The sequence below is a fragment of the Neovison vison genome, chromosome 2 (assembly GCF_020171115.1).
Source record: "Neovison vison isolate M4711 chromosome 2, ASM_NN_V1, whole genome shotgun sequence".
Classification (NCBI taxonomy): Eukaryota; Metazoa; Chordata; class Mammalia; order Carnivora; family Mustelidae; genus Neogale; species Neogale vison.
In genome coordinates this window covers 50992461-51006227 of record NC_058092.1, presented here as the reverse complement: position 1 = coordinate 51006227, position 13767 = coordinate 50992461, and the positions used below count along the sequence as shown (strand labels likewise).

The window sequence follows — 13767 nt, the reverse complement described above, 5'->3', positions numbered from 1 at the left end:
ACTCTAGTGCCCTCTGGCATGGTTCTGTGTAGTACTGGATAGCTGGCCCTCCTCAGGTCTCACAACTGTGGTTCCTTTCTTCCATTTCACAAATGCAGAAACTGAGGCACAGAAAGGTTCCGTGCCTAAGATTTTTTTTTTTAAAAGATTTTATTTATTTATTTGTCAGAGAGAGTGAGCATGGGCAGACAGAGTGGCAGGCAGAGGCAGAGGGAGAAGCAGGCTCCCTGCTGAGCAGGGAGCCCGATGCGGGACTCCATCCCAGGACGCTGGGATCACGACTGAGCTGAAGGCAGCCGCTCAACCAACTGAGCCACCCAGGCGTCCCTCGTGCCTAAGATTTTATCGGTAGTCAATGGCAGAATCAGGATTTGAATTCAAGTAGTATGGCTCCAATCCTGTACTCTTGGTAATTTAGTTACACTGCTCCAAAAGAGTATATTATATAAATGCAGATACTCTCAACATGATAAAAACATAGGCTGAGAGGCGCCTGGGTGGCTCAGGCGGTTAAGTGCTTAACTTCGGCTCAGTCACAGTCTCAGGGTCCTGGGATCGAGCCCCACGTCAGGCTCCCTGCTTGGTGGGGAGTCTGCTTCTCCCTCTCCATCCACCTCTCCCCTCTACCCACCCCATGCTTCTCCTCACTCTCACTTTTTCTCTCTCAAATAAGTAAAATCTTCTTAAAAAAGTAGGTTGATATCCAAAAGATTAAGATAATACTTCAGGGATTCATGACCTTCTAGGTCAAGATACCGAGGAGTCAAAGCCCCTTCAGGATGAGACCCAGCTCTTCCAATTGCCCGTTTTGTGATCCTTTGCTAAGCAGATTAAGGTCTCATCTGTAAATCTGGGATAAGTAATTTCTGTTCTACTTTTTACACAGGGTTATTTGGGGATAAAATTGAGTAAAATCACAAAGTATCATTTTAGAAAAAATTTAGATATTAAAACATTAAGCTAATGAGATAATGACACTTTGTTTTACAAATCGCAAAGCTCTGTGCAGATAGCTTTTTAAAAGTTCCTTTCAAAAGGCTTAAAAAATAGTTTTAACAGGCTCTCACCTAGACTTCTGAAATAGACTCCAGACACTTCCCTGCCTCCAGTCTCTCACAATTGAAATCTACGTTTCACAAACCATCATCTGATCAGTTGTCTAAAAACAAGTTATTCACCCTTTAAAAATATTTGAGAGAAAGCCATTACCTACTGAAGTTACTATAAACCCCTCAGCTGTGAAATCTGGGGACTACTGAGATGTGGACCAAAGACAACCATGACTGAACAGCAGAAACAGTCCTGGAATATGCTGACCCATGACTCGGTCTTAGCTCTGGAAACAGAAAGTCTCAAAGAACTTAATAACTCTCTGAAGTAGTTTCTCCTAGGTAGCACCTTGTGTCTCCCCATATCCATGTGGCTTCTGGGACACGGACTGAGCACTGATCACATGAAGACGAGTAAGTTCATCAATAATTCACAGCATATAGTCCCTTCAGCTCTGTGAGTCCACTGTTCAAATTATATCGCTCATTGTTGTCCCACAAATGCCCAACACTCATGTGCTACTCCATCATCCGCACTGACTCAGCTGGTAAACCTCATCTCTATGCCAACCTCACAAGTCAGTTGCCGTCTCATCTTTGGAGGTTTACCTTAAAGGCCACAATTCTAGGAAACCTTCCTTAATCCATGACTGAGATGGTTTCTTTCTACTTTTGAACACACGCATCACAGTGTTGCTGTTTTTCTTCTCTCTCTCTACTATACTTCTGCATGTATGATTTTCCAGATACAAATTCTGTTATCCTCAGTGGTTCTAGAGGGTCAACTTCTGAAGAGCAAGGCTGGTGTTTCTCCCGCTCACTCCTGTAGGGGCCAGCATAGTGCCTGATGAGACAGACAGATGACCCCAGCGAGGAAGCAACTTTTAGAGGGTTAAAGGCTTAGTGTTTCCAACTGTCGTGACATAAACAGAAAATAGTCAAGACCCACACAGATCACATGCTGTCCTCTGACAAGATGCACTGGCCAACAATCCTAGGATGGAGTAGCAACCCTTGCACCAATCTTGTAATAGAAATAATCATGATAACTAGTGACAATGGACAGTTATTAATTCTTTGTAACAAGACACCACATCAGGTTGTACCATATGAAATTCTTACCTACAAAAAAGGCAATTTCTTACGATCCAATCTAATATTTTGCTAATTTATTATCTATGCTCCTCCCCCAACTCATCCTGAAGAGAGTCCCCATGAGAGCAGGCATTTAAAAAAAAAAAAATTTATTTATGGGGGGGTGGGCAGAGGACGAGCAAGTCTCAGTGTGGAGCCTGATGTGGGGCTCTGTGTGGCTCCAGCTCACAACCCGAGATCATGACCTGAACCAAAATCAAGAGTCAGATGCTTAACGAACTGTGCCACTTCTGCACCCTGAGAGCAGGCATTTTCCTATATTTTGTTCACTATTATATCTCTAGTGCCTGGAACATAATGGCATTCAGCAAATATCTGTTGAATTAATGAATGAACTTGCTAAACACCATTTGCCCTACACTCTGCTACATGATTTATACCATATAGTCCATTTGTTTCCTCCTAACATCCTGATTACTCTTCTTCCTCAGGTGAGAAAACTGCGGGTTGGTGATGTCAAGTAACTCACCCAAGAGCACACTTTTGACTAATGTTTTATGGTGGACCATTTGTATTTATCTATAGAAGTTGATTAAATTTAGGCTACCTTTCCTCCCTCAAGTAGACGATATATAGATTCTACTGGAAACAGTAAGAACTATAATATTAAAAAGAGAGGGGGGGGTGAGGCGGGGAGGGGAAGCAAAAAGAGAGACAGCAGTCAGTGGGTAAGGGAAGGCTTCCATCTTAGTGAAGTGCTGTATAAAACAGTATCTATAAATGACCCGCAGCCCTTCAAATCCTGTGCCTGAGAGTGGGTCCCTTCTTGACATTTGGAGCCCCATCACTGGCATTGCTTTCTTGGGAACAGTAAGTGGGTATTGGATGGCGGTTGCCTATAGCCTTCAGGTGAATCTCTGGATTACCAGACTCTCTGACAATCAAGGAAGTGTTTTCACCCTTTTTTACCATTTCTTCTATGGACTGCGTTGAAGGCCTCTACTTACAAAAACCCTGTTGTTTTACAAGACTTTCCCCTAACCTGTCTTGGAGATACAGTGCCCAAAACAACCACGTTAGTAGTGTTTTTAAATGAAGGAGCTTTGAGTTCAAACTTTGTTGATGTTACTCACTCTCCTTCCAGGGCAAATATGCTGTTAATCTTTTAGAAAAGGAACAGAGTAACCTTGGAACATCTTGTTTAAGAACAATGGTTATAATCTGTTAGTCCCAGTGTTTTGACGCCAGAGTTCTTGTGTCCCATTTACAATTTGCCCAGGAGTAGCCCACTGTCATTTCCATTTTTGCTGAAATGTCCTTTCCCTTCAGCTTGAAAGAATCAGTTTCTTTTCTAGGACACAGAATTTAAGACAGTCCCAATATACATTTTCTAAAAGTTGGAAGAAGATAAATGATTTCTCAAACTCCCTGAAGTAAAATGAACAACTCTGTGCTGCCACAAAATCAGGGTGACCCTCCCAAGTGATAATTCTTTGAGATTTGTAAGACATTTTGAAACAGAGAGAAAAAAGCCCACATTTCTTTCTGGAACGTGCAGTCTAACCCTGTAAGTATAAGGCTGCAAAATAAAAAGATGGACTGTGAATGAAAGCATGGGAGGCAGACTGAACGGGGGTGAATCTCCAGGTCTACCACGTTCTAGTGAGTGGCCTCTGGCAAGTTAGTGAAATCATAAGCCCTCAGTTTCTTCATGTGTAAAAGAAAGTTATCGCTACCTGCACTGTAAGGATGAAGAAATTAATGTAGCATGCAGGACAGCACCCAATACACAGTAAAAGTTCAATAAATATGAAATAAAATATCAAGCATTAAAATATATAAGGAGAGAGGGTTCTCTAAAACCGACTCTCTTGGGTGCAGCTAGCTGGATCAGTTGGAAGAACATGTGACTCTTGATCTTTGTGTTGTGAGTTTGAGCCCCATGATGGATGTAGAGATTACTAAAATAATAATAATAATAATAAACAACTTAAAACAAACAAACCTGACTCTCTTCTAATGCTCGAGCCCCTTGGTGAGTTTAACCGTCTTTTACTAAGAATCAGTGGAATAAATTTAACATCTTTTTCGGTGCCTTTATGGACTAATTGAGGACAGACCTACACCCTTAAAGAAGCCAAACTGAGAAGATTAAAAGAGAAATTGCTTCCTTTTTCCCAAACAGCACAATTCAGGCATGAAGAAAATAGCAGAATATGCTATTTGTTGGAATTAATGGGTCACTCCACATGGAAAAGCTTCTCCTAGCTCTGAGATCAAGATTTCTAGAAAAGTAAATACAATGCGAGTTGATCCTTTCCATGGTGGTACAAAATAAACATGATGCACCTTTAAAAAAGAACATTGGATGAAAAACACAGGATTCTCACCAGTCTGGAGCTTTCATTTTCAGGCAATTGTTTGATACCAACTTCGAGACTGCCATCTTCCTCACTGCTAACAGGTTCCGTACCACTCTGATCCTATGGCACATTAAGAAGAAAATGATGAAGATGTTTTTCTTCACCCACACTGCCCATAACTATATAGATACTCAACCACAATAGCTTATTTTATTATTGTTGTAGACACTGTTTCCTCTCTAATGGCCATTCCTAGCTTCCTCCTTTCCATTAGAAGGCCATCCCCATAATCTCCTCCTACCCACCCCCCCCAACCCAGATCTGTCCCTGCAGCTTATGGATAGGTCTTAGAAAAAGCTGTTCCCTATTTTCTGTTCCAAGGTTGGGCCTGATTGTCTTATGGTTAATTCCACTCTTTTTGCCAAATGTTATTGTCAGGAGTGGGTATGTGATCCAGTTCTGCTCAATGAGACACACAGAGACTTCTAGAAAAGGTTTTTTTTTTTTTTTAAGATTTTTACTTTTTATGTAATCTCTATACCTAGTGTGGGGCCTGAACTCACAATCCCTAGCTCAAGAGTTGCATGCTCCACATACTGAGCCAGGCAGATCCTCCAGTTCCTCCTTTGTCTTAAAAGAACCACAAGAAGTCCCCTCCCACCTCCCCATTAACAAGAAAGCATGAAGCTCAAATTGCCATGTGCAGCAATCCCACAGTCCCAAGGAAACCAGCCTTGAGATGAACCAGCCTTGAGATGAAAGTTGGAGATGGAAAAAGTGGACTCTGATGGCAAATGTGGGCCATTGCATCAACCTGACCTAAGTACAGTCTTATTCTTAGCAGACTTCACCTGAGACCTCAAACATTTACTTAATGTTTCAATTCCCTCTGGCCAAAACTTTCTGAGATGCTTGTTTATCTCTATCAAGATTAAACTACTTGAGATAAGACACTGTATTTATCCTGTTTATCTCTGAAACGTCAAGTACCTAACACTACCTCTGGTACATGAAAAACACTGGACAAATCCTGGGTAAACCAGTGCATGGACAGTTGTTTCCTTGATAGTTATTTTCTGCAAAATTCTAAAAATATTTATTTAATATAAATGAGACATCTTTAAGAATAAGCCCCATTAAAATTCCAAAACAGGGGCTCCTGGGTGGCTCAGGTGGTTAAGTGGCAGACTCTTGATTTTGGCTCAGGTCATAATCTCAGGGTCCTGGGACTGAGCCCTGGGTCAGGTTCCATGCTCAATGGGGAGTCTGATTGAGATCATCTCCCTCTGTCCCTCGCCCAGCTTATGTGTACATGCATGTTCTTTCTCTCTCTCAAATAAATGGATAAATTAAAATAAATAAATAAATTTTCAAAACACATTCAGTATCTCCTCAATTGAACTGTAACATATTAAATGTTATACTTAATTCAGAAGTTTGTTTATTTTCTGAGGGCACATAAGGGAGAAGAGGATGATACACAGAGTATCTACATTGTATTTATTTGGATTTTTATGTTAAAACACCACCATTTTGGCATTACTACAGATACGGTGGGGCTGTTTGGAGAGAAAATAGTTTTGATCTTTGGACATTCAACCTCATCCTTATAATTTAAGTAGCGCAAACTGAAGCAAAGATATAGTGTTCTTTCATCTATTGAATGGACAAGAGAATAGAAAGAGAACATTCAATATTGATAATGTAGAGAAAGAGAAATTTTTACATGCCATTGAAAGAATGTAGGTTTGAAAAGTTTTTCAGAAAAAAAATTACAAGGGGTGCCTGGGTGGCTCAGTGGGTTAAGCCTCTGCCTTCAGCTCAGGTCATGATCTCAGGGTCCTGGGATTGAGCCCTGCATCGGGCTCTCTGCTTGGCAGAGAGCCTGTTTCCTCCTCTCTCTCTGCCTGTCTCTCTGCCTACTTGTGATCTCTCTCTCTCTCTCTAATAAATAAATAACATGTTAAAAAAAAAAGAAAAAATTACAAATATATACATATGTAGATACACATGCAGGAAAATACTTGTCAGCATATAGGACCAATTTTTTAAATTGCTTACTTATGGGGAATAGTATTAAAGAATGGGGAACTGTTGCATTAGTTGTTTCTATACTGTTTGATTACAGATGAATTTGTATGTATTATTCCAAGTTTAAGAAATAAAGGAGAACTATAAGAAATATCTAAAAGGGGCGCCTGGGTGGCTCAGTGGATTAAGCCGCTGCCTTCGGCTCAGGTCATGATCTCGGGGTCCTGGGATCGAGCCCCGCATCGGGCTCTCTGCTCAGCGGGGAGCCTGCTTCCCCCTCTGTCTCTGCCTGCCTCTCTGCCTACTTGTGATCTCTCTCTCGGTCAAAAAAAAAAAAAAAAAAAGTCTTAAAAGAAAAAAAAAATCTAACAGAGAAAGTAGCATAGGGGCACCTCGCTGGCTCAGTTGGAACTGCATGCAACTCTTGATCTCAGAGTCATGAGTTTGAGCTCCCCACTGGTTGTAAAGATTACTAAAAACAAACAACCCCCCCCAAAACCAACCAACTGAAAAAACAAACAAACAAAAAAAGCCCCACAAAACTAAGGGGGGGGGGGAAGCATGAATGTTAAATTGCTCAGATCCAGGTTCAAATCTCAACTTGCAAATCAGAACTATATGACTTTCAGGAAGGTTCTAAGTCTGAGCAGTTATTTTTAAAGCACAGATAAAAGTACCAGATTAAAAATACTACCCAAGGGGTGCCTGGGTGGCTCAGTGGGTTAAGGCCTCTGCCTTCGGCTCGGGTTGTGATCCCCGGGTCCTGGGATTGAGCCCCGAGTCAGGCTCTCTGCTTGGCGGGGAGCCTGCTTCCTTCTCTCTCTCTGCCTGCCTCTCTGCCTACTTGTGATCTCTGTCAAATAAATACATAAAGTCTTTAAAAAAAATAAAAATAAAAATACTACCCCGTAGGTTGCCTTAAAGATTAATAAATTAACATGCAAAATGTCTATCAGTGCAACACCAGGTGAATTAATTTGCTTCCAGCTTTTTGTTGAGACAGGTTCTTTATCTATCCCTTGTTCCGTGGAGTCTTCAGAACAACCTCATACGAGTATGTACCAAAGTCATTCCAATTCATTCATGGGAAGAGGATACATTTTAAATGAACTTGCCTAGCCAGTGAGAGATGAACCCAGGATTCAAAGCTAGGTAAGACTGATATCAAAGGTGCTGTTCTGGTTAACTATGCTCTACGCCTTAAGTAAATGATGCTCTTGTTTTTTCCTTCTCTCTTTATTCCTTGTCAGCACTGAGTGTTGATGACTAATCTTATAGAAAACAGGATTCACAATCTTAAAAAAAAATCATTATCAGGGTGCCTGGGTGGTTCAGTATGTTAAGCCGCTGCCTTCGGCTCAGGTCATGATCTCAGGGTCCTGGGATCGAGGCCCGCATCGGGCTCTCTGCTCAGCGGGGCGCCTGCTTCCTCCTCTCTCTGCCTGCCTCTCTGCCTGCTTATGATCTCTCTCTGTCAAATAAATAAATAAAATCTTTAAAAAAAAAATCATTATCAGACCACTCATTTTAAAGCCTTTTTAGCACTGGTTAACGAGAAAATTTCATTAGGTAGAACAGCCTCCTCTCAGTGAATTTTGGGTAATCAAGAAGTCACCATATGAAATAAATATGCTCAAGTTAAGAAACTAAGCTTGAGAAGATATTGATTTTCAGCATTTTAGACAGTGGTAAGTTCTATAGAGAGAAAATTTCAGAAGAAACAAAATTACACTTTTATTTTTTAAAAATATTTTATTTATTTATTTGATACAGAGAGGGAGAGAGCACAAGCAGAGGGAGTGGCAGGCAGAGGTAGAGGGAGAAGCAGACTCCTCACTGAGCAGGGAGACACAGGTGGGGCTTGATCCAAGGACTCTGGGATCATGACCCAAACAAAAGGCAGATGCTTAACAACCTGAGCCACCCAGGTGCCCCTCAATTACACTTTAAAAAACCAAGACTTATTCTATAAGGGCCTATTTAGCCAGAGAGATTCCATCCGGTTAAACAGTGATTTTGTTGTTTATGCAGTAAAACTTAAACTGACCCTGCCCCCCCCCCCCATCCCGGCCTACCCCAGGAACTTACTTAAAAGCAAGTCCCAAGCAAGTGTCCCATGTAACAAAGCCCAGCTACAAGGGCGGGTCAGGCCAGGTGGAGACATCCAATCAGTGGGGTGCACATACCGTCTTCCTAGCTACCAAGGAGTGTGGGTCCTGCCTTTTGGGCGCCAGGTCTGACCAAGGTGATAGGCTAGTTCGAGTATCTACTAGGGTAAATTGTAATTCAATTGTGTGTGACCTAGCATGACTGTGCAGCTTTCTCTGTGTGTTACAATCTCATTGGCCACCTGTGTGTTGCTAGGCCCAGCCACATGGCCTTTGCTCTATAAAAGTTAGTCTGTAAGGCAGGGAGGGGTCGCCCTCTTTGTAAGAGATGGCCCTGGCTGGTCGGTTCGATTCTCGATGTTTGGTGTGAAATAAAGCTTTGCTTGACCTTCGCTTTGAATCAGTCTTGCTCCTTTGATCACGGACCCACTACTGGGGGACCTTTCAGTTCTATGGGAAACCTTTAATGCCCCCAAATATTTCATGTGTCTGCTTCTCTAAGCTGTGGTAAGCCCCAAAGAAGCCCTGGGACAGGGGGCTGCTTGTGGTTGGGGGGGGAGGGGCTATGCTATCTCACCAAGGCTTTGAGACATTCAGTGTTTGTAACTGCAGCACATTGAATTATAGAACAAATACACAAGGGGTTCCTCTGATCCCAAATGAGAGGAGATTTTCACCAGGATGGTGGTCAGCTGATGTCATTCATCTAATTCTGCATATGTCTTCTTGGGGGAAAGCAAAGCGCTTTGTAAATAAGTCAGAGGATTCTTTTACATTTCTCGGCAATGTGAGTACAGAAGTGAGGTTTTCTTGGTCTTTATAAAATGAATACTGAAGTCAGAGAGAAACCAGGTGTTTGATGCTTCAACTCTGAAAATGTAAGAAAACGTGGGCAAGACAGTCAAGATTACAAATGGGCTGTAGATCTTTTAAGATTTGGATAAAAACAAAAACGAATACCTTTTATATCTATACCTACAGAATTATCACACAAAGCCAAACTCAAATGTCACTTACTCCATAAATCCTTTCCTTTTCCTTAGCTATAGACATCTCTTCTTCCTATAACCTCACTTAACATTTTACCTGAACTTCCTACATCACTTATCATCTCCTTTGTATCCTAATTATGTATGTTCCAGATGAGGCTGAAAGATCTTTGAATCCAACATCTGTGGCTCATTCATTTCCTTTGTCTGACCCTTCTTTGTATTCATCCTAGGTCTCTCTCATTTCAAAGTCAATGCTCTTTATAACTCCACCATGAACCCGGTCTAAAGCTTTTCCTCTGTTTTTAGTTACTGGGTTAGTTTGAGATGGTTCCATAGAGGAGGGTTTGAAGTCAAAATCTAGATGGAGAGGAGTCAGGCAAAAAAGGAAGTTGGAACTGAAAGAGGTTAGCAATAAAAATGTGGGCTTTCCTAGTAGAGTGACCCCTTAGAGAAGAGTTTTCATGCTTAAATGAGGCACAGAACGAAACAATGTGGGTTCTGTTTGAGAAAAGAAAGGCTCACATGTGTTAGGCAATCTTTAAAATATCCCGCTGACCAGGAGCTTAGAAATCAGAAATCAGTCAGGGATGGGAAGGGAAAATAGGTCAGCAAGCATGACTTCCAAAGCACAATTGCATCATGGTGGTTTGAAGACCATCTGGCTGATGGATGGCGGCCCAGTGACACCCAAGATGATTCAGCTAATTTGGGTAGCTGGGTGTTCCCTTCCTTTCTTGCTGATCCTCAAACCACCTGTCCAAAGCTGCCTATGCTGCCAAGGCTGCTCAAGGGCTCAAGGACAATGACCTTTCCTCGTGAAGACCACAGATGGTAGCTTCTGTGGTGAATTATGTTTTCAAGATGAATAAAAAGAAAAAGAAAGACACCTGAATGTATGCCTAACATAGCCTTTACACCAAAATAAATAAATAAAATAAAATAAAAAGATGATAAAAAAGGTTGTTCAATCCTCAGAGAAGTCCCTTCCAAACCTTCAGGAAGTTTTAAATTCCCTCCCCTGTGTTCCTCAAAATCTACATGTAGTGATGATAGATTTTATTTTTATACTACTTAATTTTTTCATACCCTCTATTTACCTATAGTTTCCCTCAACTACACAGTGAGAACCATGAGAACAGGAATTTATGTTTTTTTTTTTTTTCAAAAGATTTTATTTATTTATTTGACACAGAGAGATTACAAGTAGGCAGAGAGGCAGGCAGAGAGAGAGGAGGAAGCAGGCTCCCTGCTGCGCAGAGAGCCCGATGCGGGACTCGATCCCAGGACCCTGAGATCATGACCTGAGCCGAAGGCAGCGGCTTAACCCACTGAGCCACCCAGGCGCCCAGGAATTTATGTTTTTATTTGAAAGTGGGTTATCAGGCACCCCTGGGTGACTCTGTCAGTTAAGCATCGACTCTTGGTTTCCGCTCAGGTCATGATGTCAGGGTCCTGGGACTGAGCCTGGCATCGATCTCTGTGCTCAATGGGGAGTCTGCTTGTCCCTCTCCCTCCATTCCTCCCCCCCACTCACACTTGCTCTCTCTCAAAATAAATAAATAAATCTTAAAAACGAAGAAAGCAAGTTATCAATAAAAGTTGAATTAGTTAAGGATGTTCCTGCGGACTGGAAAAGCCACACTTCTGATTAGTTAAATGCTCTACAATGTTGTTCCCTATCCTCTTTCCTCATTTAACATGATGAACCAGCATATTAGTATATACAACTGTTTTCTTTTTAAGCTTTTCCTAAGCAAATTAAACAACAACAACAACAACAACAAAACAGCAACTAGGGCGCCTGGGTGGCTCAGTAGGTTAAGCCGCTGCCTTCGGCTCAGGTCATGATCTCAGGATCCTGGGATCGAGTCCCGCATCGGGCTCTCTGCTCAGCAGGGAGCCTGCTTCCTCCTCTCTCTCTCTGCCTGCCTCTCTGCCTACTTGTGATCTCTCTCTGTCAAATAAATAAATAAAATCTTTAAAAAAAAAAAAAACAGCAACTATACCTCCTTGATACAATGGAAGTTTTTTATAAATAAAAAACTTATGGGGTGCCTGGGTGGCTCAGTGGGTTGAGGCCTCTGCCTTTGGCTCGGGTCCCCAGGGTCCTAGGATCGAGTCCCACATTGGGCTCCTTGCTCAGCAGGGATCCTGCTTCTCCTTCCTCTCTGCCTGCCTCTCTGCCTACCTGTGATCTCTGTCTGTCAAATTAAAAAAAAAAAATCTTTTTTTTTAAAAAAGATTTTTATTTATTTATTTGATAGACAGAGAGAGATCACAAGTAGGCAGAGAGGCAGGCAGAGAGAGAGGGGGAAGCAGGCTCCCTGTTGAGCAGAGAGCCCAATGTGGGGCTCGATCCCAGGACCCTGAGATCACGACCCAAGCTGAAGGCAGAGGCTTAAACCACTGAGCCACCCAGGCGCCCCCACCCCCCAAAAAAAATCTTAACAAAAAAAACTTATATTGGTCTTACCATCCCATTTCTCAAGCCCAGTGCTTTCTTCCAAAAATACCACAGGATGATTTATTCATCTCACTGCCAGTCTAAATTCACAAATATTTCTTCTTGTAGTCATGCTGACTGGATGTGACAAATCAAATTTTTTTTATTCTACCCCCATCATAAGCATATTTTCCTAGGCTATTCAGAATTCTGGGAAGGCAGTGCACAATTAAAGGTAAAATGAGAATTATGCTAATAGCATTCCCTGGGTAATCAACCTGTCCATTCTTTGGGAGTCCTGCATCGTCTCACTTAGTATTCAAAAAAGAACAACTTCTGAGAAAAAGAAAAAATGAAGTTGTTTGCTTCTATAAAGATATTCTAAAAGATTCATCCTGCCTTGTCGAGGAAAGGAGTAAGTACCTTGCAACCCAAGTATACTTGAGCTTTGAGCACCTCTTAAAAGACCAGAGCAGTGGCTTTCTAATTGAGTTTCCTTCTCAGAGACATCCTTGATGTTGCTCTTAGAGGACCTACCTCAAATAGAGCTCTGGTCAAACTATTTCATTGTTCAAAATGTCTTCAACAACTCTAAGGGCTGAATACATGAAATTCAAACCTTCTGAGATTTAAATTCAAGTCTCTCTCATTTGACCTCAAATGGTTTTTCAAACCTCATCTTGTATTACTATACCCTTAGATTCTTCTCCCCATTCTACATCCCAGTTTTTCTTATTTCCATGTTTCTGTTTGTGCTATTCCCACATTCTTATCTAATCATATTCCTATTTTAAAATCCAATCGACCCAACAGAAATAGTTGTTCTCTTACCAGGGAATACTATTATCTTCTCTGAACTCCTCCTAAAGCTTTATCTCTTGGGACATCTTTTTTTAGTAATATATATATCTTATTTTCTTTATAAGACTAGAAGTTTTTTGAGGTAAGAGACTGTACATGATCTACAAAGTGGCTATCTGATAAATAGCATAATAAATTAAATCAGTGGGAAGTATTCAACATTGAATTGAAGCATCAAGGCTGTAGTAGAAAAGCTCAAATATAGTTCACCCCTTTCACTGGTTCAACAAATATGAAGCAAGTGCTATAGGCCAGACCCTGGGAATGCAGTGGTCAAGAAGACAGTAAGCCCAGCAAGAAGCCTACAATTTAGTGTGGTGCACATCGTCATAGATTTTTTTTTTTTTTTAAAGATTTTATTTATTTATTTGACAGAGAGAAATCACAAGTAGGCAGAGAGGCAGGCAGAGAGAGAGGAAGGGAAGCAGGCTCCCTGCTGAGCAGAGAGCCCGATGCGGGGCTCGATCCCAGGACCCTGAGACCATGACCCGAGCTGAAGGCAGCGGCTTAACCCACTGAGCCACCCAGGCGCCCCATAGATTTTTTTTTTTTAATGAAGCCTTTTATTCTTGGTCAAATATTTATTATTTTTAATTAATATATAATGTATTATTTCTTTCAGGGGTATAGGTCTGTGATTCATCAGTCTTCTATAATACCCAGTGCTCATTGCAACACATGCCCAATGTCCATCCCCCTGCCACCCCATCCCCCCACTACCCTCCCCTCCAGTAACCCTTAGTTTGTTTCCTATGATTAAGAGTCTCTCATGGGCTGTCTCCCTCTCTGGTTTTGTCTTGTTTCACTTTTTTTCCTCTCTTCCCT

General features: G+C 41.6%; 1 protein-coding gene across 2 annotated transcripts in view; it reads right to left on the bottom strand.

Moving 5' to 3' along the window:
• The window catches only part of PATJ (PATJ crumbs cell polarity complex component), a 367374-nt gene that overhangs the window by 87457 nt on the left and 266150 nt on the right, over positions 1-13767 (bottom strand). For both annotated transcript variants that reach the window (XM_044238351.1, XM_044238352.1), the window contains exon 31: positions 4535-4627. In XM_044238351.1, coding sequence (XP_044094286.1) covers positions 4535-4627 — 93 coding nt within the window. The remainder of the gene's footprint in view (positions 1-4534; positions 4628-13767) is intronic.